At 44.5% G+C, this 26115-nt stretch overlaps 1 protein-coding gene across 9 annotated transcripts in view; it reads right to left on the reverse strand.

The window, feature by feature from the left end:
• Positions 1–717: 717 nt before the first annotated feature.
• The window catches only part of LOC124487160 (receptor-type tyrosine-protein phosphatase delta-like), a 111756-nt gene continuing 86358 nt past the window's right edge, over positions 718–26115 (reverse strand). For 6 of the 9 annotated variants that reach the window (XM_047049269.1, XM_047049268.1, XM_047049265.1 and 3 more), the window contains 13 exons: positions 25369–25481; positions 22265–22362; positions 18986–19109; positions 16720–16895; positions 14763–14882; positions 14466–14620; positions 8627–8912; positions 7157–7335; positions 6645–6771; positions 6421–6546; positions 5367–5521; positions 4543–4678; positions 718–3905 (listed from right to left, as the gene is read on the reverse strand). In XM_047049269.1, the coding sequence (XP_046905225.1) occupies positions 3837–3905; positions 4543–4678; positions 5367–5521; positions 6421–6546; positions 6645–6771; positions 7157–7335; positions 8627–8912; positions 14466–14620; positions 14763–14882; positions 16720–16895; positions 18986–19109; positions 22265–22362; positions 25369–25481 (1864 nt within the window). In that variant the 3' untranslated portion in view covers positions 718–3836. Of the gene's footprint in view, positions 3906–4542; positions 4679–5366; positions 5522–6420; positions 6547–6644; positions 6772–7156; positions 7336–8626; positions 8913–14465; positions 14621–14762; positions 14883–16719; positions 16896–18985; positions 19110–22264; positions 22363–22942; positions 22985–25368; positions 25482–26115 lie in introns of all 9 variants that reach the window. The other 3 variants (XM_047049266.1, XM_047049261.1, XM_047049260.1) reach the window with 1 other exon arrangement.

Genomic DNA, 26115 nt, shown 5'->3' on the forward strand with positions numbered 1-26115 from the left:
TCCTGGATACACTGTCAGACTTGACAGTTCCCATTATCTATAGTACAGGGCTGAATGACATTTTCTTATCTGGCGTGAAGACAATTTTCTGATTCAACTCCTCATAATCTTACCTTGGATGAGTTCTCCAGGCCAACATGTATTGATTTCCAAACAGTTTCCATTAGCGAAGTGGCAAAAGAGTCAAAGTTTGCGTTGCCATAGTGACTTTGCCATCCCATTGATCCAATTCATCATGGCTTGTGTGATAGTTTGTGAAATACTGTAAACAATTCACTTACTGTAAAACAGGTTTGGCAAACCTAATAAACTGAAAGCAAATCATGACAAGTAAAATGTTAAAATATTGTGTTACATAATAATAATAATAATATATCTAGAAAAACAAATGTCGGTGTAACATAATTTGTTGTTAGTATTCACAGCTTTCTGCTATGATTTTCAGATTCAACATTTTCCAAACCATGTCCATTTTATCAAAAAAAGGCAGTCTGGATTTCCAGATGAAGAATAAAATTGGAGCCAATATTGGTGTAGGTTCACTGACGTCAATGCTACAGTAATTGCAGAATGGAAATCTATCAGGACCTGATGAGGCTCCATTTTCCTTTGACAGGAGAACTATGGATATTATTTCTGACCCAGCAAGTGGACGGTATAACTGCCTCATCAGTCTTTCAAAGTCAATGACAAGTGAAAGAAAAAGGGACACTGTGGTGCATAACACTGACATTTTTTAATAGAATTCATTTATAACAAATGGAACTTGTGTCAGCAAAGAACTGATTTTCATACAGACTTCTTTCGCCACCAATGTAACCTAAGTAAGAAAATAAAAAGCACCCCTTTCATTCAGAAAAAAAACAGTTTACGCTTACAACTAATCAGAGGTAATTGTATGATTTCTTTTAACAAGCCTTTTTTTTTTTACAATTTCATTAATTAATTTCAGTCTATGCATCCAGACAAGAGATAGATAGAGAGCAGAGAACACGTTTATTTCTGTAATGACACTCCAAGCTTGAATGGCGAAGCCACGATAACAGATGGTTGGGACAGATTTCAGAACTCGTCTGTTTGAGTAACCATGGCACCAGAATGGATGCTCTTTTTTGCAAAAACTTTTTTTTGTCTTTTTAAAGTTGATACCTTTTTGTGTTATTTACATACACACAAAGTGAACAATTAAGGAAATTCTTACAGATGGGTTCAAGTAATATATTATTGGGTTTAGAATCAATAGGGCAGTGCATAGTACAAAGATATAGAAAGTGCAAATCTTCCTACTAGGCCGACTGTGGCCACTCTGCAATGTTTCTCCATGCATGTGAAAAAAAGAGATTAAAATGGGAAAACAAATATTGTGAAGTCAGTTAATGAACACAGACTGCTGAACTAAATACAAAAGTGGCGTTTACCACAATGAGATTAAATAATAGCACTTTATACCTTAATGTTATGAAAAAGGAGTACAAAAAAGGTTAATAAGCAATTAACACAAAAAAAGGACGAAACTAAGATTTAGCTGCTTGAAATAACAAGGGAAAGAAAGCTCCTGGAATGCACATCCACAAAGCTGAAAGAGCCAGGGTAAATAGGTGTCCGAAATATAGACTCTGGGTGGTTAGATCCTACACTGAAAACTGCACTTAACTGTTAGGGTTTCTATATCAATAGTGGCCGCACCAATTACTTTGGAGTGGCCAGGAGAGTATCACAGATCTCAAAGTGTGTTGGTTAATAATTGTGTGTCTAATGCATTATGCTGCATCTTTGTAGTTTTGTATCATGTACACATTTAGTTTTGGGATTTAAAAGAATTGTTGAGAGCAGTTTTTTTTTATATCTCTACATGTCTGTGTCTTTGACATGTATACACAGGAAGAGTCCTATGGAAGGGATGGCAATTAATCTCTAACATAGAAATTGTTTCATGCTATGCTATTGAATTTGTGTGAAGGTCGTGAATTACATGGACGTTTGTTTTTTTTTTACCTCAGCCACAATAAGGCCACATAAAATGAAAAGAGGAGCATTGCAATGTAAGGATTTGCATATATAATCTCATAATGTCACAAATGAATGCTTAATTATTATTAATTAATTAAATACAGTAATACTATATTCATGGCCTACTCAAAAGAAAACATTATGTTAAATGAATATTACAAAAACAGGCATAAATATAAGGCACTCTAAATGCAAAATGATAACATGTTAAGTGTTTCAAAACCTCAAAAAAGTGATGTCTTTGTACCTTGCCCTATTGTATGGAACAATGCTTAAGCGACCTGCTGTATGAAACTATAGGCTGTATGAGTGTATCTATATGCACTGTTGATGTTTTGAGTGACACTTGACATTCCCACTTCAACACCTCACTCAGAGAACAACACTGTCATGACTTAACAAGGTATCCACATGAACCCTATCTATAATACACCTATTTATTGCACAAGAAAAAAGATGCACCATCTCAGAATACGATTTTGTCCTACTGATGTGCATTCCAGTGAAAAATCTCTTCATTTCCCCCATAGCACAGAAATCTCAACGTGGAAGCTTTCATGTACCATCCATTCATATATAATCATTAATTATGTACTTTATACCAATACATTTATAATATATGTTATATTAGTACTTTCATTTATATATACTTTATATCTAATCTTCTATTGTATCAAACATAATCATGTATAGCTAATTCATCAGGGTCTCATCTCATTATCATCATTCTAACATGGAAGAACTAAGATAATCGGTAGCAGCAACTTCATACTTTGCGCATCCCTGTTGATTCCACAAAGCCCCAGTTTTTTCCATGGTTGAACTTAAGAGAAGTTATGTATGTGATCATGGACAAAAATAAAAATAATCAAAAAGAACATAAACCCTGTAACAAAGTCCAAAAGGTTTGCAGTTTGAATACAGGACTGCACAGTGTGCAAGAAACAAACCAAAAAGAGCAAGAATCATTGGGAGCAAAATCTCTCTGCATGATAACAGTTCTAAGCTTTAAACAAAACTAAAAAACAGTACCCAATTACTTTGTATCATTTCATCAAGTGATGCATTTGTAAAAAAAAAAAAAAAGAAAGAAAAAGAAAGAAAGAAAGAAAAGAATACATTCACACGTTTCAAAAAGAAGCACATATTAGCCGTATAATAAAGTACTAAAAAACTAAATCAATAAGCTTAATCTGTTTCATATATCTTTTAACAATACCCTCCCCCATTATTGTTAAATGATGGACATTGTGACAGGAAACGGGGTTTTTAATCGTTACTACTTTAGTTTTGTCCTGTTTTCATAGTGGACCAAGCACTGGTGTCTTCTTTTTGATGGGGTGTCTGTGTGTAGTTGATTGTGGAACAGAAATATCTCTTTACAATGTGCATCAAGTTTATAGCCATTCTGTGTGCCTCCAATGCCTCTCGTAAGGGTTCGTAATCATTGATGCATTACTTGTCAATTCTCTTATTGTTTGTCATCTTTTCAGTTGTTTCTTTGTGTCTTTTAGTTTTTGTGAACCATGGTGAATCCTTGAAGCAACAGAAAAAAAATAATCCCATTGGATGCTTCAACAGTCTGGATCACTTTGTCACCCTCTGTCCCAGGGTGAGGTCTATGGGTTTGGGAAATAATTGGTCCTCCTGGAATCATCGTAAATATTTTTTTTTAACATTTCGTGTCTCACATCCAACACTTAAATGAGTCGTTAGCTAGGAGTTTAGAAGTACTTTCTCAAGCAGGAAATTATGGCTCAGTAGAGAGGCTCGCTGGGGTTCATACTGCCAAAGGGCTCTCTGCTTTTCCTTCTGTCAAGGGACTTCTACGTTGCATAGTGATCAAAGCTTCCCAGGTATTCCAAACCAGCTCTGTAACAGAACTGGTATTGATCCTGTGGAGAAAGAAATGTGGGTCACATTGCCTCCTCATCAGTATATCACTGTAGTCTTTTCACTCTGTCTCACTATCTATATGCATTAATACTGGCTGTCTTCCACTGGTCTCTGTTCTATTGTTTTTCAAATTTCATTATGATTTTTTTTGTATTCGCCTCGGTTCTGAAATTAGAGAAAGGGATTTCAAAACCCAACAGGGCAGAACACTGCTGTTCTAAGCAATTTCATCGAGTTAGTTGAAAGCTTTTGTTTGCCTCTCCTATTGATCTAGGTCTAGTTTCTCAACTTTTTAGATGACGGTGGCAAGTGGGATATTTAAATGAATGACAACAGAAAGACGCAATGTTTTGATTTGACAACATGGAGGTCAGACGGCAGGTATGAGTGGAAGGCCCGCTCAGAAACTCGAGAGATGTATTTTTTTATGTATTTCTCAGGCATTTCTGATTAATTTGAACAGATGCAATGAAGAGAGACAAGAAATGTAAGGGAGAGAGAGAGAGAGAGAGACAGAGAGAGAGAGAAAGAGAGAGAAAGAGAGGACATGCAGCTTCCCTCCAGGAGCATTTTTGAAGGCCTGGACTCCTCAGTAAGTCAGGAAGTAAGCAATCTATGAGTTGATGTAAATCTCACCTCTGTCTGCACCATGGCCGGCCTTTGTGTCCGGAGCATTTTCACCGTCTGGAAGATGTCCACCACACCCTCGTACCTCATCCTTTCCAAGACAATGCTGAGGGTGATGAAAACTCCGGTTCTACCCACACCCGCACTGGGAGAAAAAAAAAAGTCATCAAAGTGCTGTTAGTTTGTGGACAAACACATGACAACCCAGTCTAGACTTATTTACAGTTGTTCTTCCTTGTTCATCTTCACCGCTCCCCCCCTCCACCCCCCACACACACATGCTCATTTCCATTCACTGACGATTTACACCAGATAAGCACTAGGCGATGTTCATTTAAAGTCTGGATATATTGCTCATCTCTGAAGGATCAAAGCAAAGCTTGTAGTATTGTTTCCACTACAAAGAAGCTTAATGCTTTATGTGTCCTTGGGGGCTCAAAAGGAAAGTGTGCTCCGACATCTCATGCATTGCTCCTAAGCTGTTGAACTCACTACCATCCGAAATGCTCCTTCGCCTGGCCATTTTAAGAATTGGCTTAAAACGTACCGTTTTAATTAGGTTTTTAATTGTGTCTGTTCTTATTTTTATTGTATATTATGTTTAATTATTGTATTGTTTACTTTACTGTAGCAGCTTGAGTGCAAGAAAGGCGCACTTCAATTCAAATGTAATCTTCTTCTTATCATTATTGTGATTAATATATCTTTATAATATTATAGTTGAGTTATTTTGCAGAACCTTCTATCCCAAACTACATAATAGCTTACCATTTTATTTCTTTACTTACGCTCACATTGAAAACAGGCTATCATCTTAGAGTTCAGCTCCTTACCTACAATGGACTGAAATAGGCCCATCTTGGCCAAACTGCTCTTTCGTTTTATGCACTTGGCCGATGAAATCAATGAAGCCCTCTCCCGATTTTGGCACTCCTTGCTCAGGCCAGTCTGTAAACTGAAATTGCCTCACCGTCCTTGACTGTCCGTCCTGGGAAAACGGAAAGAGGCACCCAGAAAAACAGACTGTGAAGAGGACTTAAACACAACGTCAAAACACAAAGTACAAGCTAGGATGTCAAACTACAGCCCGACAGAAAGACCACGACAGCTCTTTCCGGAACGATCGTCAAACTCTCACATAACAACTCTGGTGTTTCTCAGTCAAATGTATCAGCGTCTCAGGAGAATGGGGGAGCAAAAGGCACACAGTTTAAAGCGCCAGAGAAAGCGGGTTTGTTACTAAAGATATCCGTCGTTTCACCTGAATGTATTAATACATGAATACTAACGACGTGAATTCCTTTGATGTGTTGCGTGTGCCAGGCTGTTGAAGAGCTGGTCTTTGAGGGTGTGCATTACTTAAGTGATATTGTATCCCCTTGATAAGGGAAGCAATCCCACTGAGGAACCAGGGTAACACACACTACAAAGGAGAAGCCTGCGCCATTTATCGGCGTAAGCCTTTGATGGAATTAAGACTCTCGGTTAGCCCAGCGCCTCTGGCGTCAATTTTGTTTTTACACATTGACATGTGTCATAATTCTCTCCAATGTATGCAAATGAATATGTTTATCTGTGGAATCCCAGTTAACCATGCACAATTTTTGGATTTTTCGGCCTAGATGTTGGTTCAGGAGCTGCCGCGTGGTCAAAAGACGGATTTGCCAACTATTGCTGTCGACGCCGTCAGTCATCACTTATACAATCAACTGGATTTTAAACTATGGACTCAATGCACGGCTTGCACCGGGGCTCCATAAAATTGAGTTACGGTTTCCGAGATTTCCAAGATTCATAATGTAAACAGATGGGGGAATTTGGAACCACCACTGGCGGCGTCAAATGTAGACGGGCTGTTCATTCAGGGAACCGGCGTTCCGTACTTACTCTGGCATCAGTCACTTTGAACTCCCTCAGGATGTACTGGGGCATGTTGTACTCAGCCATGGGGTCCACCACAAAGTACTGGTATCTGGCCGACCTCTCTGCTGGCCAGTACTGGTGGCACTTTTCCTGCAGAGGAAAAAAGGAGGCAAAAGTCAGCCAAACGTTTTCATCCACAGCGCTGCTACGTCCACAGAGGGACCACGACTGGCGGCTGCTCGGCGTACCCTGCCCATCTCTCGGAGCTTGGTCAGCATGACCACGATGGTGGAGTTGTGTTCCCAGAGCATCCTCCAGAAGTCCTCTGTGGTCTCGGCCAGGGGCCCTTGTGTGGCGATGTAGGCTTTCTGTTGCCTGTAGGAATGAGAGCCAAGCTGATGAAAATAACTTCCCGATTGCGTATCTCACTTTTACATTTTCATGTAGTCATTTAGCAGACGCTCTTATCCAGAGCAGTAAGTACAGGGACATTCCCCCCAAGGCAAGTAGGGTGAAGTGCCTTGCCCAAGGACACAACGTCATTTTGCACGTCCGGGAAAGAAACCGGCAACCTTCTGATTAATAGCCCAATTCCCTAACCGCTCAGCCCCCTTTTACTCTTCCCTTTGAAAACGACTAAATGTTTTGTCATCAAACGATAGGCTATGGCATGTGTGAGATCCCCCAGTGATGGAATTCTCCAGAATACAGTACGCACAGTCAAATTAGATTTCATTCGGGAGAAAGAATCAAGGGTTACCTGTATCCATCGATGAAGCTGGCGTTGATGTAGTCTGAGCCTTCCACACCTCGGATGGGCTGGAGACACACCCGCGTCGACTCGTATGGCATAATGTTGACAAGGCGGTTCTTGAACTTGTTGCAGGGGAGATTGGCACTGATGAATCGCGACGTGTGGGCTTTAGTGTTGGCTAGGCGCTGTTGAGGGAGAGATAAGAGAGTTAGCTCATTATCTATGGAGTGAATGCCGCTGGCCCTTTTTTTCCCCCCTCTGCCACCCAGCGCTTGACATTAAAAGAGAAGGCTTGCGTAAAATAAAGATGTAAAAGCTATTAATAATATCATGGTAGTACTGCAGTGGGGGGAGGCCTGCACGGGATTATGGTGCTGAGCTGCCAAATATTCAGAGTACAAAATATATAAATTCCATCCTGTTTACTACTTCTGTGGTTACATATTTCATATTAGCGTTAAGTACGCAGAGGGGAACCAAGGGGATTATTGTCTGTGCTCAGCCGAAAGAAACAGAAAAAAAGGGAAAAAAGGCATGCGTTGTGATGAAAAGGGAAAATGGATGCTGGATGGAGCCTGAAGTGGACAGGAGAGCAGGTAATCTAACCTGTTTATCATCTCTTAGTGGTATCAGCATCCATCACTGAACAGGGGAGGAGGCGCGTGACGAGCAAGGCGAAGCCGTGCATGCAGCCCTTCGCTCATTGAACATGCAGGCTGGGTTTCAAAGCCCCCTTTGGCAAGAGTCCTAGTCTTGAGGTGGTGGGGGTGGGTGGAGTGTGGGACTGTGTTTAGCATTTGCTGTAAAACGAGCTCGCTTTTTGTTTTGTTTTTACGGAAGGGAAGGAAGGAGTTGGGAAAGGGGAGAGCCCAGGGAAGGGGGCATTTAACCCATGTCGGGTTACAACAAAAGGCTGCTAACTGGAATGGTAGGGCGACCACAGGCCCCAGGCTGTCTCGCTGGGCTGATGGGAACTGGAAACGACGTCTGGAGGGGGGTACTGCCATTGGCCAATCAATGACGCCAGGGCCTTTATGTGACTCGGGTTGGGGGGCGACCTACGTTATGAAGAAAGGGTCGACTCAATTGACTTGAAACCGCGTCTAACCACAAATGTAACTTTGAGTAAAAAGCAAAAAAGAAAATATAGTTGCTGCAAGCCTTCCCAGGCCAACTTGGAGGCATAAAGACACTGACTCACAATGCTGTTCCTCGTTATTTATTTTAACAGGGCAATTTCCTCCTCATTCCCCATGCTCCCTCCTGCCCCCAAGCAGCCAGAGCAGCGCACGCAGTTTTACAGGCAGAACAGTCGAGCTACGCAGCACGAGCCCTGGACGTCTACCCAGAGACCCCATGAACCGGAGATCACATCGATTTCCACCCCGTTCGATCCATAAAGGCGCTCCGATGGCATGACCCTACCAAACTGGGCCGAACACAAATCGCCCTCCCCCGACCCCCCCCCTTTCTCACCTTGAACTCCAGCTCCATGCCCGTGACGTTCTCCCCGCCCTCGACCTGCGTCAGCTTCTGGATGTAGGCGAAGAGGTTCCGGGCGGGCACCTCGGTGGTGCCGCAGGTCACCGCCTCCTGGAGGGCGTCGTGGATGAAGACGTACTGGTCCTCCGTCTGCACCATGTAGTTGCGCTGCGAGCGCATCAGCGTCACGTGGCCGTAGATGTCGGCCGTCTTCTCGTGCTTGATGCGCTCCAGCATGGCGTCGATCACGATGAAGCAGCCCGTGCGGCCCACGCCGGCGCTGCGGCGGGACACGGGGGGGGGGGGGGGGGGGGGGGGGGGGGGGGAGAGAGGGGAGGAGGAAGGGTCTGTTAGAGGTGCGGATCCTGAGCGGCTGGCTCGTCGCGTTTTCGAGTCTGCTCTCGAGCGGGCTTTCGCGTTAGTGGTTGAAGAGCAACGTAAGACGTCGTGGCTGGATTCAAACCAGACAATCGGTTTGAGCGACTCAAATTTGTATTTCTTTTATCCTGCCGCACCTGACCCATCACCACTATCCATATTCCACTATGTACCGTGTAAGCTCTTCACCCGTCACACTGTTTGCTGTTAAGTGATGGAGGTGAAAGGCAGGTTACAGGCACCACGGCTATCCCCTCCACCACCGCCCAGGAAGAGGTGAGAGTGAGTGGGGGAGGGGTGTCCCCGTCCAAAGGTTGACGCTGCGGGGATGACCGTTTGGCTTTGAGCTTAATCAAATCCGAAGAGCTGCAGTGAAGGCGAGGTTCTGGCCACGGTGGGCTCTCTGCTGGCACTGCACTCCCTCCCTCTGCCCCCCGCCTGTCCCCTTCAGTCCATCTGAGCTAATCACTCGCTCAGCCAGGCCATTTAACCTCTATCTGGAACCCTCAAAAGCCCCTCACCACAACAGGGCACACACACATTGCGCGCGTGCGAGTGTGTGACTTTGAGAGCTCTGCAAATTTGTTGGACAACTTCTGAGAAGTGCAGCTGACTTCAATTACTACCATTAGATTAGCGCTCTCCGCTAAAATGGCATAATGGCCTTTGAGGAGGCGCTGAAAGGCCGGTCTCTTCATTAAGACTCCCGTTGGAGAATTTTTACATTAGCGCCGATGAATAAAGAGTGCTTCGAAAAGCCAGAGACGTAACAAAAACATTATCTTTAAACTCTGTTTGGAGGTCTGACAGGAACACATGCAGCATAAACATTCACATAATGCATAGCACAGTGAAAGATTGCACAGAAGCAGCTTTCATAACCATTACACCCCGCCCCTGCAGTAGGAGTTATGACAGCAACACGCTTCAACACATCAATTCACCACCATCCAAACTTTCATCGTGAAGTTCTGTTTTTCACTCTGTTTCACTCAGCTGCATTAGTGAGGTTCAAACTCCTTGTCTGCCTGACAGTTTGTCTTCCGGAGTCGAGCATCGACAAGACAGTCCTTGCGCTCCGCGCTCTAAAGTAAATAGGTTATTCAATCCATTAAGCTGACGTGCCTACGAGGTGTGTGCCTCGCTCCCCTGCATTCTTCTCGTGAAAGAGCATTTGTTTTTCAATTTATACCTCAGTAGAAATTTTAAAAAAAGAATAGGGAGGGCAAGAAAAACTCAAGAGGGAGGAGAGTTGGTCCCCGGGGGCCTCTGTCTGGTTAATGTGCCATGCTGCTTTGGAACTGTGTGACGAGGGGAAATTAAGACACATGGCTGTTCGCTAAAAACAAATCATTATATCGTTTGCATTTCAAATGTTTGGTGGGAGCTGATTGATTTTGTGATTTACTCTTATGCTGGCTTCTGGCTCGAGGTTAAGGAAATTACCATAGTCACGTACATTTCTGGATCACTTACGGGGTATAGTGTATTTGTGTGTGTGTGTGTTTAAGTTGGTGTGTGTGTGTGTGTGTGTGTAGGAATGAGGACCGTGAGAAAGCATCTCAGGCATATTTGGAGAGTGAATCACTCCCAAGTCTAGGAGCGCCTCTGAGCACAGGGGAAAACCAAGAGGTGGAAAGACGGTTCTCCCCCGTTCGCAGCTGTTTCCAATCCGTAACCGATTTTACAGTCCGAGTCCCGGGCGCAGGAGAGTGATGACCTGCGAGAGAACAAGTGACAGAGTGACAGCGCTGAGCTGGAGGGATGGCGGGGTGGACGGAAAAGATAGAGGAGAGGCAGGCTTTGTTGGCGTGGGGTGGGTGACATCGCAAGTTGGCTTGCTTCCCCCCCCCTGCCCCCCCCCCCCCCTTATCTCTGAGAATGTGGGGGAGGGGGTGTCTGGGAGTTTGGCAGTCGAGGGGCTGGTGGACTTAGCCTGCTAACGACCTGACACTGGCTGCTCTGACAGCCACGACCAGCTGCTTGGGACGTCGGCGGACATTAGCATCAGGCTAACGTGTATGCCGGAGTTTGGGGAATAGACGGGGGAGAATTACACGGTAAAATACAGCTGCAACCCGCCTAAAGTAGATAAAACCTGGACAGCGGTAAAAGCAATTACAAGTGTATTGTTACCAAATCTATTTCTGTCAGGCAACCTCTCGAGCCACCCTCTCACCCATTAAACACACACACACACACAAACCCCCAAAGTACAGTACCAACTTGCACACCTGCCCGGCTCATTGAATCCCTGATAATGATGACATTTAGACACATAATTATTTTCATAGTGAGTTTTACAATTGTGTCTTTCTATTCAACTGTATTTTTGCCTGTCTATCGGGCACAATAGCAATGATTGGGCCGCATCGGTGAACCCCTTCTATACACTTATACAACTAGGGGGTGGGGGCGGGGGAAGGATCTTCCTTGGATGTTTCCTGTAACACTCGTGTGTTTGCCTGTCAGACACTGTCTAACCTTCGTCCTGTGTTGTGGGAGTGGAGACAGGAAATCCTTGCGAGGTGACCGGGGCGTGGGACATGGGTTAATGTAGACAGGGCCTCCTCACTGTGCAGCGAGCCGGGGGGGGGGGGGGGGGGGTGATTAAAAACGAGACCTCTGACATCCCGCGGATAGCGAGGTTTGCGTTGCTGTGGGATGACGGCTGGTCGTCTCTCTTTTTTTCAAAAGCCATCCCTCCTCTCGTGCCCAGATCTACAGCTGCACTGCTCAGAAATGCAGCGTCTTGATCGGTCGACCACAGGCCTTGACGATGAGGGAAACATCAATGTTGTCTATCCAAACAAGGGACGAGGGGATGCGGCAAAAATTGCGGAAATGACGTTTTTTCCAACATCAACGCTCGCCAGGGTTGAAGCGCCGACGTAACGTGGCGAGTGGCCATCCGAGCCCAGCAAACTCTTCGATCTCTGTGCGAGTGAACGGAGCCTCTTCAATTCTTCTACAGTCCATTGGAACAACCTGTGTGACACAGGACCAAGAGTTTCACCTGTTTCCATTTGAGCGGGGGAGAAGGCCCGCGATCCCAGTGACATTCAATCATGTCAGACGGACTTCCGCTGAGCAGTCATAACGCCTGGGTAGACCTGTCCCCAATAGAATCCCTGCAGCATGTGACCCGGGGTTAGAAACCGCTTGAAACTGGGAGGCCCAGAACTCAGTTTACTGCTTTGAGTTGGGGTTGAGGTGATGGCGATGGGGGAGGGAGGAAGGGTGGCTTTCACAATATACTGCCTCCCCCGTTTGAGAAAAGATGACCTCACCTTGCAAAAAGTTCTACGAGTGGGAACACATGAATGTATTTTTAATAACATCCGTCTTCACTGCTCCTGAGGGGAGAACTTGGCAGACCTCCACCTTGACCGGGCTTGGGAGAGTCTGCACGTGCAACATAAACGACTCTGTTGAAACATGGGGATCGTTAACAGTCATCCAAAGCTGGAAGATATTTCCGTATTTTTTTACATACTTTGTTGAGGGTTAGGAGAGCTACGATTTGGGCAACAAGATTTAGGTGTTTCAGCAAATACATGGAAATTCACTCCTGATCAACTAAAGTCTGCAGTTTTTGGGGAGAAATCCTTGACCCAGTATTGACCCACGTAGGTAATGGTTTGGTAATGGTTTTGATCATGGTTCCTCCATTTTGGCGACTCTCACATGGGGTGGAGGACAGGGAAATGTAACAGTGACCATGGGCTTTTGTGGGACAGAAATGTGTGACAAACCTCTACTGTCAAATTCCTAATGTCCACTCTTAAAGCTTTTGTAAATTGGGGTCTCTATCTACGGAGTGACAACAAAGCAGTTGAATCAATATCTCTTGAGGCCCAGTCCACTTTTGGTCTGACCATGCCAAATTAATTCCGCTCCCTGAACTCCAGGGGCCATTACAAATGACAAGATTTTTTTAGTGTGTACATGTGTGTGGGAGTGTAGCAGAACATGAGTGTCTCAATTCAAAATGTCTGCTACTGTGTGTAGGTACATTCCATTCCAATAGATGGAATGAGTTTTCCCTCTCTCTTTTAAAAATAACAGGTAACCCTCAAACCCACAGTTTGGCTTTTGGTTTATTTTTGTAATTTGTGACTTGTTTTGCATAGTTACCAAAGTAAACAGCCTTGTTTAAGTCTCCATGCCACACTTTTGACAATAATAGCTTGACCAACTAGTTAGTGAAATGCTCTGGAGACTGCAATCTACATTGCAGTTAATGAAGCAGGACTCATTTATGTGTATCTTTTTAAACAGACAACTTTATTTTGACTTAATCAAAACACGTTGGCAGATTTTTTTTCGCCAACTTTGAAGTTAACTTTCCAATGTTGTGAAGGAAACTGCAGTACAAAAACATAAAAACAAAATGGCGGCCTGTCAAGCCTGTGGGAGTGTTTGGGATTTGAAGCGCAGCCCTTTATCTGATGCAGGGCAAGGAATTAAAACTCCCATCTGCAGAGTGACATTAATTCTCACATTCTGCTTCGCTGTAAAAAGTTGGGATTTTTCAATTTAAACTGATTCTCCAAGTGGCTCTAATTAACTCTGGCATGTGGTAATTTTAATTCTTCGGTAATCCCTTCTTTTTTTTTGTCAGTTTCCGACACAAGTTTGTATCTTCTTGTCCACTCGCTATCTCTGCCCCTTCATATTCCCTCTCTTTCTCTCTCCCTCTTCCCCCCTCTGTTGCTCTAAAGCCTCTGATGACTTGCCGGCTTGAGAGGACCCAGACAGCTGTGTTCTTCCGCTCTTGTGCCCCTCTGTCGGGAGTCTGGCCCACTGGAGTCGAAGAAGAAGTGTGAAGCTAGCGCTTTTCTTTTTTTTCGCCGGATGCACCAACCTCAGGGATAAGCCGGGGCTCTTGTGCGCTGCTGATGTGCGACATGTTACAGAGGGGAGGAGGACATGTCTGTGTGTGATTGTGTGGGAGGGATGCTCGAGTTTGCTGAGGGCACTGACACAGTAATCTGTGTAGTCTGTTGTGGCAGAATACCTTCAGATCTGAAAATCCCTTTTGGTCTCAGTGGGTAGTATTTAGCTCAAGTTATCTTGTTTTTTTCCCATCTTTTTCTTCTTTCCTTTCAACTGATGGTGAGTTTAACTGGCCTTTTCTTCATCCCTGCTTCTCTGTCTCTCATGTTTATCTTCGGCCTGTCTATATATCTTGTTTTCTGTTGGCATCATCTCGGGCATTCTTTACTATGAAGTCTATCCAACCATCTTTCTCTCTCTCTCTCTCTCTGTCTCTCTCTATCTCTCTCTCTCTCTCTTTCTCTCCGTCTCTGTCTTCTCAGCCATTCAGAACATTCCGTCTCAATAACACCAACTCCATGCAATTGAAGAGTTTAGGCGAGACATTTAAACGTGCGACTGCTTTGTGAGTAGCAGTCCCACAAGGGACCTTGGGTATTTCCCTGCCATCGCTCACCTGCAGTGCACCACCATAGGCCCCGCGTCCGGCGGGTTGCAGGCTTTCACCCGTCTGAGGAAGGCCAGGAACGGGGTAGGGTGCTCCGGCACCCCGTGGTCCGGCCACGCAGTGAACTGGAACTGCCTCACCTCCCTCTTCTCACTGGAGCCATTCTGGATGGAAGGGAAGTTTCAGATGAATCAAATCGCCTCAAATCTGACATTTTGACGAAGCGTCAAGATGTCGGGGTTATTTATCATTCGCTTCCTGTTGATTGGGGCACTTTTGGGATCTCAGGAATAAAGCTCGACTTACTTTATATAGTGCGAACGTTCTGACGCAGTACGTCGCTAGCTCCACGGTGTCCAACAACGTCACCTGGATGAGACCATAGGTTTCCGTTCCTCTCGTGGGCCAGTACTGGTCACATTTCACCTGAGAGTGGCAAACCAAAAAAGGCACATTAGACAAGGTCGAGTGTGTCTATTCTCCTTCTACAACCCCATTTCATTTCCAGCCTCCAGTAGTTACTTAATGATCTGTTCCCACAAGACGATACCATATCAGCGCTCATACACATCGACGGCACAAGTCTCACTAACTTAATAAGACAAGCCAGCGCAAAAAGGCATATAGGAGAAGACGGCTGCCAATTCCTCCTTATTCTGCTGACTGCTGTGATTTCACAATTGAGGAAACAGCCATTCCAAGACATTCCAATGAAGCAGACAGTGCTATTTATTAAGCCGACAGGCTCTATAATTACAATCGTAACCACGGGTTTTCCAATCACATTACAGGCACAAGTTTATTATGATTACAGTGCTTTGTTGCCCAGCGAACAGCCAATAAAACACTGTTCCATTACAGTATTATTGTTTTGCTGCCAAAAGGAAGCACTGTAAATGCAAAGAGGAAGTAAAGTTCGTATGCAGATGCCTTCCTTCTCCAGATATTCACTACATTAACTTTTTTTCACAATCCTCTTTTTCCATTTAAAGTGAACTCACTACATCAGTCAATCAACAATGGTCTTGCCTTTCCATAAGAGATGCTGGTGTATCAATAATATACATTGGATAGTTTGAGATCATTTTAACATGGCATATGCTAAAGCTATTTTCTTAACATCAGGATAATCAAAATGCACTAAGACAGATTTTGCTCCCTTTCAGGGTAAGAAAACAAACGCCCTGAACAATACTTCAGGGAGGACTGCTGGTGGCAATAAAACAATGAGAGTTGTGTACTCAAATGTCAAACATTAGCGCAGTTAGAGGGAAAAATACCATCTCTGTGACTACTTTTGTTTGAGATCACAAAGCTATGAGCAATTCTCCTATCACATCAAATTTCTAAGGGTTCGCAAAGGACAATAACTAGTCATAACATTCTGTAAACAGCAATATATGTGACTGTAATATTAAACAACAAAGGAAATGGACTTTAGATTTTGCATCCACAGGCAACACCATGACTGGAATGTACTTTCTGGTTCAACTGATGGGAGTGTTCTCACAATGCAACTTGTCTAGGGGCCTGTATCAGGGACAGACATAAAAGTGATCGGGGAGACTTGTGGAGACAATGCAAGATTTGTGTTACCACACCAAATACACTTTTGTGCAAAGCATTCGGCAAGGTGACTTTTACCCATTTTTAACCTGGAATGAGCAACACATTTCATTTGCGGCAGGTTTGGTCCATGTGTTGAATGATACCGACTTAAGGAAACTTAAAGCAAAACAATCCAGTGACGGTTTAAAGCGGTGCTGTCAAACCAAAGTGTGCCATGCTACAGATAGGAAATGCTTCGGCAGCAAAAGGTTAAAAAAAAATATATAAGGAAATCAGATCATGTTCTGGTGAAGGGAGAAGTGAATGACATCGATAGATGACAGAATGGAAGATGTCTTGCCTTGGAGAAGAAATAAGAAGGCATCTGAAGGAGTATAATTTGACACAACAGTCACACACACAAAGATAGGAACACAGAGTAAAGGAGATGGGGAGGTCAAGAAACACAGGTAACTGATGATGAATATGAAGGTTTTTGCGTGTTCATTGTTTCATGAATAAGGGTAGAGCCACTGGAAAATAAGCATTTGAAATTACTCCAAACTCACTCCTCAAATCTGTTTTGAATCTCTTCAGACGGGTAACAACTTCCGAGGTAAGATAAAGCTACATAATTGCCAAAACAAGAGCTTAAACTTGGGATTCAGGAAGACAACACCACAAAGCCATGATGCTTCCATGGTGAGGTGCTTACCCTAGACCTCTCCTCCAGCTTGGTCATCATGACGATGTTAGCGCTCCTCTGCTCCCAGATCATCCTCCAGAAGTCTCCAAACGTCTCGGGCAAGGACCCCTGCGTGGCGATGTAAGCATTCTGTTTCCTGTAGCCGTCGATGTAGTTGGAGTTGATGTAATCACTCCCAGGGATACCTGATGAAAACATGATCAAAGTTGAAGAGGTCGTTAGATAGTTTTTTTCATGGCCTACTGGTTAAGGCTAGAACTGGGTGATGTTGGTTGGCTGTCATTGGATGCAGATTTTAGTTTCAGTAACGTCACTGAACTGCAGAGCCTACTTAATAGAGTAATTGAATCTTGAGTGGCTGAGTGTTTCATGTTTGTTTTTTGGTAATTGAATCTGGAAGTACAACACAGTGGGTAAAGAAAATAAGTAGTAGACAACTTCAGTCTTTGTTTGCCTGGATCAATATTGGACTCCAAACACTGTGAAGTGAATTCCGAGTCACTTAGATGTCCAGACTCCAATAGCAACACTAGTTAACTCATTGGCATTGACTGAACATTTCACATACAGGCAACAAGGTATTATTTTCTGTATTTACACAAAATGGCAGCTGACTAGTTGAATCATAGAGTGAAACATGCCAAAATAGAGTGTTTATCGTTCCAAAAAAACATTTAGTCCACCCATGGCCATTTTTAAACAAAAGATAGTGTGTTTCTTTAAGATCTGTTCCCCCCACACACACCTTTCTCTAAAACCTCACACTGAGGGGAAACACAAACAACAAGAAAACTGGCAAAACTGTTTTCCCTGCCTGCCTGCCTGCCTTCCTCTCTCTCTCCTTCTCGCCTCCTTTTGCAAATGAAAGGTGCTGCGGTCTTTTCCAATCTGGAGGAAAACGACGGCGCTGACAGCTAGTCAATGCTTCAGGACTGGCAGTTTGGGGGCTCAGCACACACATGGTCTAGCAAGATAAGTCTCATCTGCATGGATGCCACGTCTCGTAGCCGCCCGCGCTCCCTCTCCCCTCCCTCCCACCCCATCTTTTTTTCCCAGGTAACTTCCGTCAAAAAAAGGAAAAGAGGAAGAATTAGATATGAGTTCATTCAAAATCTCACTTTTCTCTGCCCTTATACTCCATCCTAGCGCTCTGCTCACCATGAATTTCTGTGATGGACAAGGGATAAATATAATTTAAGCCCCCGGCTTTTCAAAATGAGAAGAATGAGTGGGAAAAAAAAGACATCATTATGGTTTAGTGAAAACAAGAGTTTGTTTGACGGATATTTGCAAAATGGTTTCTCTGCACACTTGTCACTCAGGATTTGTAGAAAACGCGAACATCTGCTTCCAGAACTGTGAATATATGCTTATCAAGACAAACACAAACAGCAATATTTTACATCACTTCCTGGAAATGAATTGGGAATCCTAGAATCGCAATGGGTCATGAAAAGTCAGATGCTTGACTTTGTTCATGTACAAGATTGAATAGTTATCAGTTACTTTATAATTTTCCATAGCACATTCGAAGCTAATAGACTGTCACATGACTTTGCACATAAGACGCAGTACCAAGCATCGGCTGAAAAAAAAACAACTATCTGAATCTTTCCACCCTATAGCTTAATGAGCTACTTATAGTGAGGCCTTTCAGTCCCCACAGCCAGAACTCAATTGAAGTAAACAAATAAGTCCTGGCTGCCAAAAGGCTTTGTTAGAGCTTTAGGGGAAGTCCCCGAAGCCTGCTTGGCTGCGTGCTGTTGGGTTGCTACCACACAAAAGCTCCAGCATGGGTGTGCAGATGTGTTTCTGTGCCTGGCTAATGAGGTCCATCAACACTCAGCTGTGTTCTTTCTGGGAGACTGCAAAGGGACTCGACATCTTTATTTTGTCACATTAGCATCCGTTTATTAGTCAATATAGAGTGGGTGGTTGTTTACTTTCCGTTCCGTCGGTGGAAATTGTTGAATGGAAATGGTTGATTAATTAATTGGGTGTGTGCTCACTCCACATCAGACCACATCATCACTTTATATGCCGTCCATATATTTTATCCTGTGGAAGTGCCACACATACTGCAGAGACTTCAGCAGTTTTACCTCTTTATGTCGATCACCAAAATGTATTTGTTATTTGAAAACTATTACTCTGAAAGCCATTCAGGGGCCACTTTAAACACTGTACATTTACCTGGAAATCCTTGATCCTTCCTAAACATTTAGCCAGGTGGTGGGGATACAGGAGGGAAGGCAGTAAAATGGCCAATGCTTACCATCGATTGCAGATAACAAGACTCTCGAATGGTCGTATGCTATCACATTAGCATAGCGGTTCTTTGGTTTGTTGACTTCCAGGTTTGAGTGTTCCCATGTAAACTGCTGTCCAGGGTCTATTGACTGAAAGAAATTTGTGAATATTATTATCCTCATTTATTGTCATCTGTCACATTAGCTTAGCATAGGACATTCAACTGGGGCAAACTTCAACATGGTTAGCAGAAAGGTTGCTTCGTTCAACACATAAATCTGCTCAGTGACACCATTTTTAAGGTTCAGGTTACATGATCACTTTTCTGAATTCTTTGCTTGATACTGTAGGCACTGCACTTCACACTCAGCAACTGCTATTTTGGACATTTCCAAAGCGTCAAGGATATTTTAGCATGCTGCGTGACAGACATTTTGTGTAAGTGACAAGAGCTGTTAAATTTAGGCTCGCAAGCCCACTGCCACATTCCAACACCATCATTCCATTGGTTTCCATGAATATACAGCCATATGCATCTGGTGATGCATGCTTGCATGCATGAATACCAGTCACAGGGTATCTGAAAGGGAGAACATGAACGACGCTGCAATTTGTCATAGTTTTCCGACCGACACATACAGTTCTGTATTTTACTGTCTTTTCAAATGCTGTCTAACCACGGTCATCTGATGTTACTGAAGTTCATTTTAATACCGTGACAATGATTTACTCTTTTGAAGTAGAATGTTTCAATTGAATACCGTCGATAATTACGAGTTAGTTCCAACGATATGAGGCTCTTTTGATATCTAATAGTTTTAAATGAAGCTCTGTGTTATTGTGTATCAATAGCACCTAAAATAAGCATTGAGTGTGTTCTGTGTGTGTAACTAGAGTGCTTGATCTTTGAAATTAATGATAAGCATAGTACTCCAATATTTCAAGCATTCCAACTTCCAATATTCAAAAATATTTTGGTTTGAAATGTATGATAGCTTGACAAATTATGAGGAAAGTATACTTGCATCCACAAATTATTGTGCTCACTGAAGCACCTTTTCAGTGGGGTAAATGGTTGACCTTAAGTCTTATCCTTCACATAGCATTTTATCAAAAAAAAAAAGTTTTCAGTTCTGTGTCTTTTGAAAATGGAATGCTGATAGTTATCTGCCTGCAAGCAACTCATTCGTTGACAATTTTCAAATTACAGTTTGCAGAGAACCATACAATTGGTGAAAATTTGTCTTGTAAGCCGTGAAAATCAAGAAAAAGGAAAAGAGACAGAAACCAAGAGAGGGAAAGATAGAATACTGACGCACTGGCACCAACAAAGCGTCCTAAAGCGTGTTGACTTTCAAGCTAACCTTGGTCTCTTAAACAAGTCAGAGTTGATCATGCTCGCCAGTGTCATTAGCAAGAATTTGGAGAACCAGCAATCCCTTCAATGTAGAGCACCCTACCAGAAACTGAGCTATGAAGTACAACAGGACATGTGTAAAAAGGATCAGATTTGAAAGACAAGGCTCCATTTTTCATGTCAGTGGAAGTATCTATCGGTTAACTATCCAAGCCTCAAATGTTTATATCACTGATATAATGAGTTGAATTACAGTCACTCTCAATAACACGTTCTGGGGGAAAAGCCACGATGCCAGTGACAAGTTTTGATGTACCCAAAAGGCAATGTGAACAGTAGGTTGCTCTAACAGTAAGTTATTTCGTCATTTTCCTGAATGACCCAAGAATAACATACTATTCCTAAGCACGCAGACATTTTTTTGTTATTTAAAGTGCTTCATTTACTTTATAAAAAATATTTGTTTCTGGTTTTTATCGATTTAAAGTCTAGGAACTAATCTCTGTAGGGAGGTCTTTATCTTCAGAAATCACCAAGCAGAAGCAGAAAGTGTCGCAGTGTTTGATCAAAACGTGTTGAAACAGTGGGGAACAACATGCTCATGGGGGGGAGAAATGCTTGTTTCATTGTGCTGGCAAAATTACTTTCCAATTCTCATGAAAAACCTTGCCTCGGAATTAGAATTCAATGTACTAAAGCTGCAATAATGGAAGGGCAGCTTGGCAGCCGGCCACATTGTGACCTCACGGTCTGGAGCGACGGCAGAGCCTGCAGAGAGAAGGAGGCTGAGAGACTGGGAGTGAGAGAGGGTGACCGCAGCTCTGTCACACTCAGCGCCCCTGAAAGACCCTCTCTCTGGCACAATACTCCGGGCTCCGCCGACGTTCAGCAGACACAGTTCCATCTATTTAGATTTGCTCCCATTGTGTTCCTCGCCGAATTCATCTACCGTCGGAGAGAGAGCAGTTGCGGTTCAAAAAAAGAGAGGGTGGGGGTGGTGGTTGGGGGGGGGGGGGGGGGGGGGGGGGGGGGGCGGGAGGGCGAGTGTCGTATTTATTGGGTTCTGCAGGTATTTAATTCCCCGTTGTAGAGTGACTGAGTAGAGCGATGAGTGAGACGGGGGAGTTGGGGAAAAAAACCTGGCGACAATAACTTTACTTTGGCCCCTGCCACTCAAAATCATCAATCAAGTCGGGCAGGCTTCCTTCATAGCTCGCTGGCTGATCAAATCACAGGAATAGGATTATGTCCTCACTACCGCACCAGTGACTACCCCCGCCCCCTCCCTCCCACATTACGGTCAAAGAGACTCCGCCGGCGCATCCCTGCTGATGCCTCGGCTTGCCTGGGCTAATGAGATTACGGCACGTCGGTGAGATGGTGACCTTTTACCGAACGGCCACGTAAATGGCAAATTGATTGCCGTTCAGAGATACCGATGCGGGTGCGTTCCCTCCGTCAGCCCACTGTGACTGGATAAATGTTTTGTTTGCACTTTGCTGGGCCAGATTGGAGGATTTGGAACCTCGGGCGTGTGACTAGTGGAACAGGTTCTCCATGGGAAGAGATCATGATTTTCCTTTTTATTTTTAACTTTTGTTCCATGATTTTTATATTTTTTCATTTCCTCCAATGCCAGCTGGTAGTCAACTAGGTTGGGGCCCGACTGCGGTACACTGGACATGGGCACGACACGTTTGTAATGACGGGATTAAGGGTTCCTGGAAAATATCATTACAAGGATGTGCTCGAGGATTTAAACACATCTGTACGATAATGACCAACTCAGGTCATCCAGAGGCCAGGCTCTGGTCTCTTTCCTCATGAACCTACAGTGCCAAGGGTGGTACTCTGGACTAACATGCATATGAGTGTGACTTTATTGATGATCTTTCAAAACGTAATCAAACTACTACCTAGGGTACATCATGGCTGATAGGTAATTACCTCGTATTCCTGGGAGAACTTGAGGTTGTCATTTGCTTTCAGCCGCTCCAGGTGATCTGCAAGGTCCATGATGGGGATAGGTGGGTGGCTGGTCATGCCTGTCAATCACACAGACAAGAAGTCAGTCACTGAGGGTGAGGTGGGGGTGGAGTCTCCGAGCCACAAGCCAGAAGTGAATCATTAGAAAGCTGCATGTGTGTAACAAGGGGAATGGAGAAGTGGGTCGTTTGTTAGGCTCGATTGGTCACTCAAAGCAGTGGGCATGCTCATAGAGGATACATGGACGAGGAAGCCAATGAGGGGATCATCGAGCACACTTCCCCCCTCTCTACCTCCCTATTGTGAGAGAGAGAATGTTATTGACACAGAAAGCAGCGGCGAAAGTTAGCGTGGCGAAGGACACAAACAAAGACAAAGAAATAAATGAGGAAACCAATCCAAACAAACAAACAAACAAACAAAGAAACAGTTAAGCCAGATGTTGTCGCCTGCTTTGAGTGATGACATGTTACTAGGCGGTGTCATTTCAAACTCCGCCCTCCTGTGATGTCATGACAAACACCACATGGATTAGATGGGGTGGGACAGAACCACAAGGCTGAGCAGAAAAAAGAGAAAAGAGGGAAATAAAAAAAACTGAGAAGGTTATGGCAAATGCATTAAACAAGACCAACTAACTTGACGAATGGAGGTTACTGGGGTAACCAGGCGCACCTGGACCTGTGAAGGAAACGGCGATGTAAATAAAAATAAGTCGCAGACGTTGTAGCATGTGATGACTACTTTTTTTTCTGTATTCTTTTTTTTCCAAAACAATTGGGAAGCGGACAGTTGGGAAGGGTGACAAGGAACTACAGTTATTGACTGAACGACTAAATGATCATTGCACAGTCACATATATCAGTTAGTAAGACACATCCACATGCTAAAAACTAGCAGGACGCCATGCTGGTTCTACAGGTAGGGGAAGCTACGGACAATCAACACAGTATGGACAGCATTGACAACCCAAAGACCCAACAACACAGTTCTGTCTGGTATTCATGTCAGTCCAAAACGCTGACCTCGCACAGGATACACATGCATAGTGCACAGTATAAAGTTCCTCCTTGCTCAGGAAGTTTGTTTGACTTTGACAAGGTAGACTGGGGTAGTGGTGTGGGGGGGGGTCTGGGGGTCTGGGTGTGCAAAGAGCACTACCTCTACAGGCAAAGTGCGTTCACTGTGAGGAGTGTCGAGGTCATTTAGGTGCGCTACGACATCAGAGGAGGGGAGTTTGAGTGGGTCTGTATCCACACTGAGGAACGTCTTGTGGGAAGGAGGAAGAAAAAAAGGTGTCTGCTCAGGACACGATGTCAGCCACGGGGGTGCGTGACAACGGTGTCCACAAAGTGCTCCCACCATGTTTCAGATAGCCGGGCTTTTATAATAGCGGTATCCGTGGGCTGCTGTTTTCGCCACTTTCGTCGGGGAGACGCGCGTCTCTCCGGCACGCCTGTGGTCTTTCATCTGCGCCGATAACACAAGTGGGCATTAGCTAATGGAAAAAGCGGGGCTGCTCTCTCTCTCTCTGTCTCTCTCTGTCTCTCTCACTCTCTCTCCCCCCCGCTCTCACGTCTCCCAGAGATGGGCTGGAGTGTTTCCATCGGGGCCCGCCACTCAAGACCCATTTCCAGCAGCGGTGACAATGAAAGGGCGCGCTCGCCACACGGCACTTTGTGAACATCAAGCGTCCTCAAGATGAAAATGTGCACTGAGGAGCAACGAGGTGAGAAGGAGCGAAGGAGCGAGGGAGGGAGAGTGGGAGGGAGGGAGGAGGGGGCGGGCAGGCGAGGGCGCGGGGGGGGGGGGGGGGGGCTAATGTAGCACCTCACTGCGATGTTCAAGTGGGGAATGTCAGAAAGGAGACAAAGATGTTTGGTCCTTTTTACTGCAAGTCGAGAGGGGGCAGAGAGACCCTCTCGAAAGGCATTTGAGCCAAAGGAGGGGGGACGTGTGGAGCTAATCAAGATGGCTGGAGAGGATTCAGATATGGATATGGGGGCGTGTGCCTGACATCTGACCGCGCTTTCTACTCTAAATGAAAATGGAAAGAGGGAGAGGGGGGGGGGGGGCTAATACCCCATCTGCCAAGTTGGAATTGTCAGTAATGGCTCTAATGTCATTGAAGAGTTTTCATAAATATGCAATTTTTTCACACCAAAAAAACCCATATGGAGATAATGGATTCTCCTTTCATACTAACTGACCTGAGAAATAAGGCTTTGATATTACAACATTATTGGCAGTCCATGAACACCTGTCCCTATGCAGAGAGGGCCAGAAGAACTCAGGCCCAATTCAAGCTTGTCTGTTTAGGAATTGCCTCTGCGAGAGACAGACAAAAGGAACTGGGACTCCTATCTTTTCCCTCTGCAAAAAAAAGGGGGGGTTCAAGTAACTTCATAGGCGTGACCCCCTTAAAGGTCAAGCGGTTATATTCACAGGCTGTCACCGGCATTCCTGTCCTGTACCAACCAGAATGTGGCATGCCTCCGCAATACTTCTCATAGTCTTGAGACCTGTCACCTGACTGCTGCCCGTGACTTCCCTGTGTACCAATGTCATCCACCGTTGACTAGCATCGCTCCGAGTCAGCATGACAGCTTCTCGACGACCAAAGTGACCCAGGTGTTAGGAGGCGTACTGCTGTTGTGTGGAAGTTTCAGGCCTTTCTGTCCCTCTCCTCCCTACTGCCTTCTCTCCAGAGAGGGACTTTGACCCTGTGTCCCTTCTCGGCCACCTGTCTAGAATGTATCCAGTCTATTGACCACTGGCCATGGCAATTCTCACTGGTCCTCCTGTTTTGTAGCATTGAGCTTTGACTTTCAATGAGGCTGTTCGTGACTGAGGAGTGACCCTGTCATGCATCACACAGGACGACGGACTAATCCAACGACGTCAGCTTTTAGCCTTCATTAGCATCGCGCGAGGTACCGCGCTTGACCCGTCTTTGGATGCCCCTCGTCGCGATGCTATCACAACGCTGAGAAGCACAGGGATGGCGCTTTGCCACGGTAAGAGAGGGAGGTTTTTCCGGAGTTGGTTGCGTCGAGGGTCCTTACCGGGCGTCTGGAAGTTGAGGCGTCGCAGTTCCACAGGGTCTGTGAGGTTGTGGGGCGGCATCTCCTTGTTGTTGGGCAGACTTCCTTTCCTGGCTTCGGACTCTGCTCTTTTCCTGTAGGAAACAAAAGGAAACGGGGAATGGAATGTGACATTCACACTCGAGTGTTTCAGACCATTTCGATGATGTATAGTCTTGTGTACCATATCCGTTTGCGGTTATTAACAGACACTACATATACACAGAACTGATAAATTGGAGACTGTCAAATATGCCCCTGCCGTCGACAACCTGAGAATGAAGGATTCTCTTGTATGAAGGAATGATGGACACGTATCTGGGATAGGAAGATGACATAACAGCAAAACCACAAGCTAGAGCTAGAATCAATACCATCATGTCTCAATAATCAACAAATACGTCTATGCAACGTAAGATGAGTCTGTCTGATGTTATTACTGACAACCCTGCGGTCCTAATCTACAGACAAACCATTTGACCTTTGATCTCTTTCTTCATTCACTGCTAACAGAGAGGATGGAGAACGCTATTAACATTGGCACTGTATGGAATGCAATTGTGCTTGTACAATCGGCAGTGGGAGACAATGATAAGATGCTCTGTGAGAAAAACATCTGATATAAGGTATGGCGGGTCAATAACAGCAATGCTATGTAAGGTCACATTACATTCATTTAAAGGCCCAGTCGGACAACTGTGTGGAACAATCATGCAGACACATGCAATG

The sequence above is a fragment of the Hypomesus transpacificus genome, chromosome 25, assembly GCF_021917145.1.
Source record: "Hypomesus transpacificus isolate Combined female chromosome 25, fHypTra1, whole genome shotgun sequence".
Lineage (NCBI taxonomy): Eukaryota > Metazoa > Chordata > Actinopteri > Osmeriformes > Osmeridae > Hypomesus > Hypomesus transpacificus.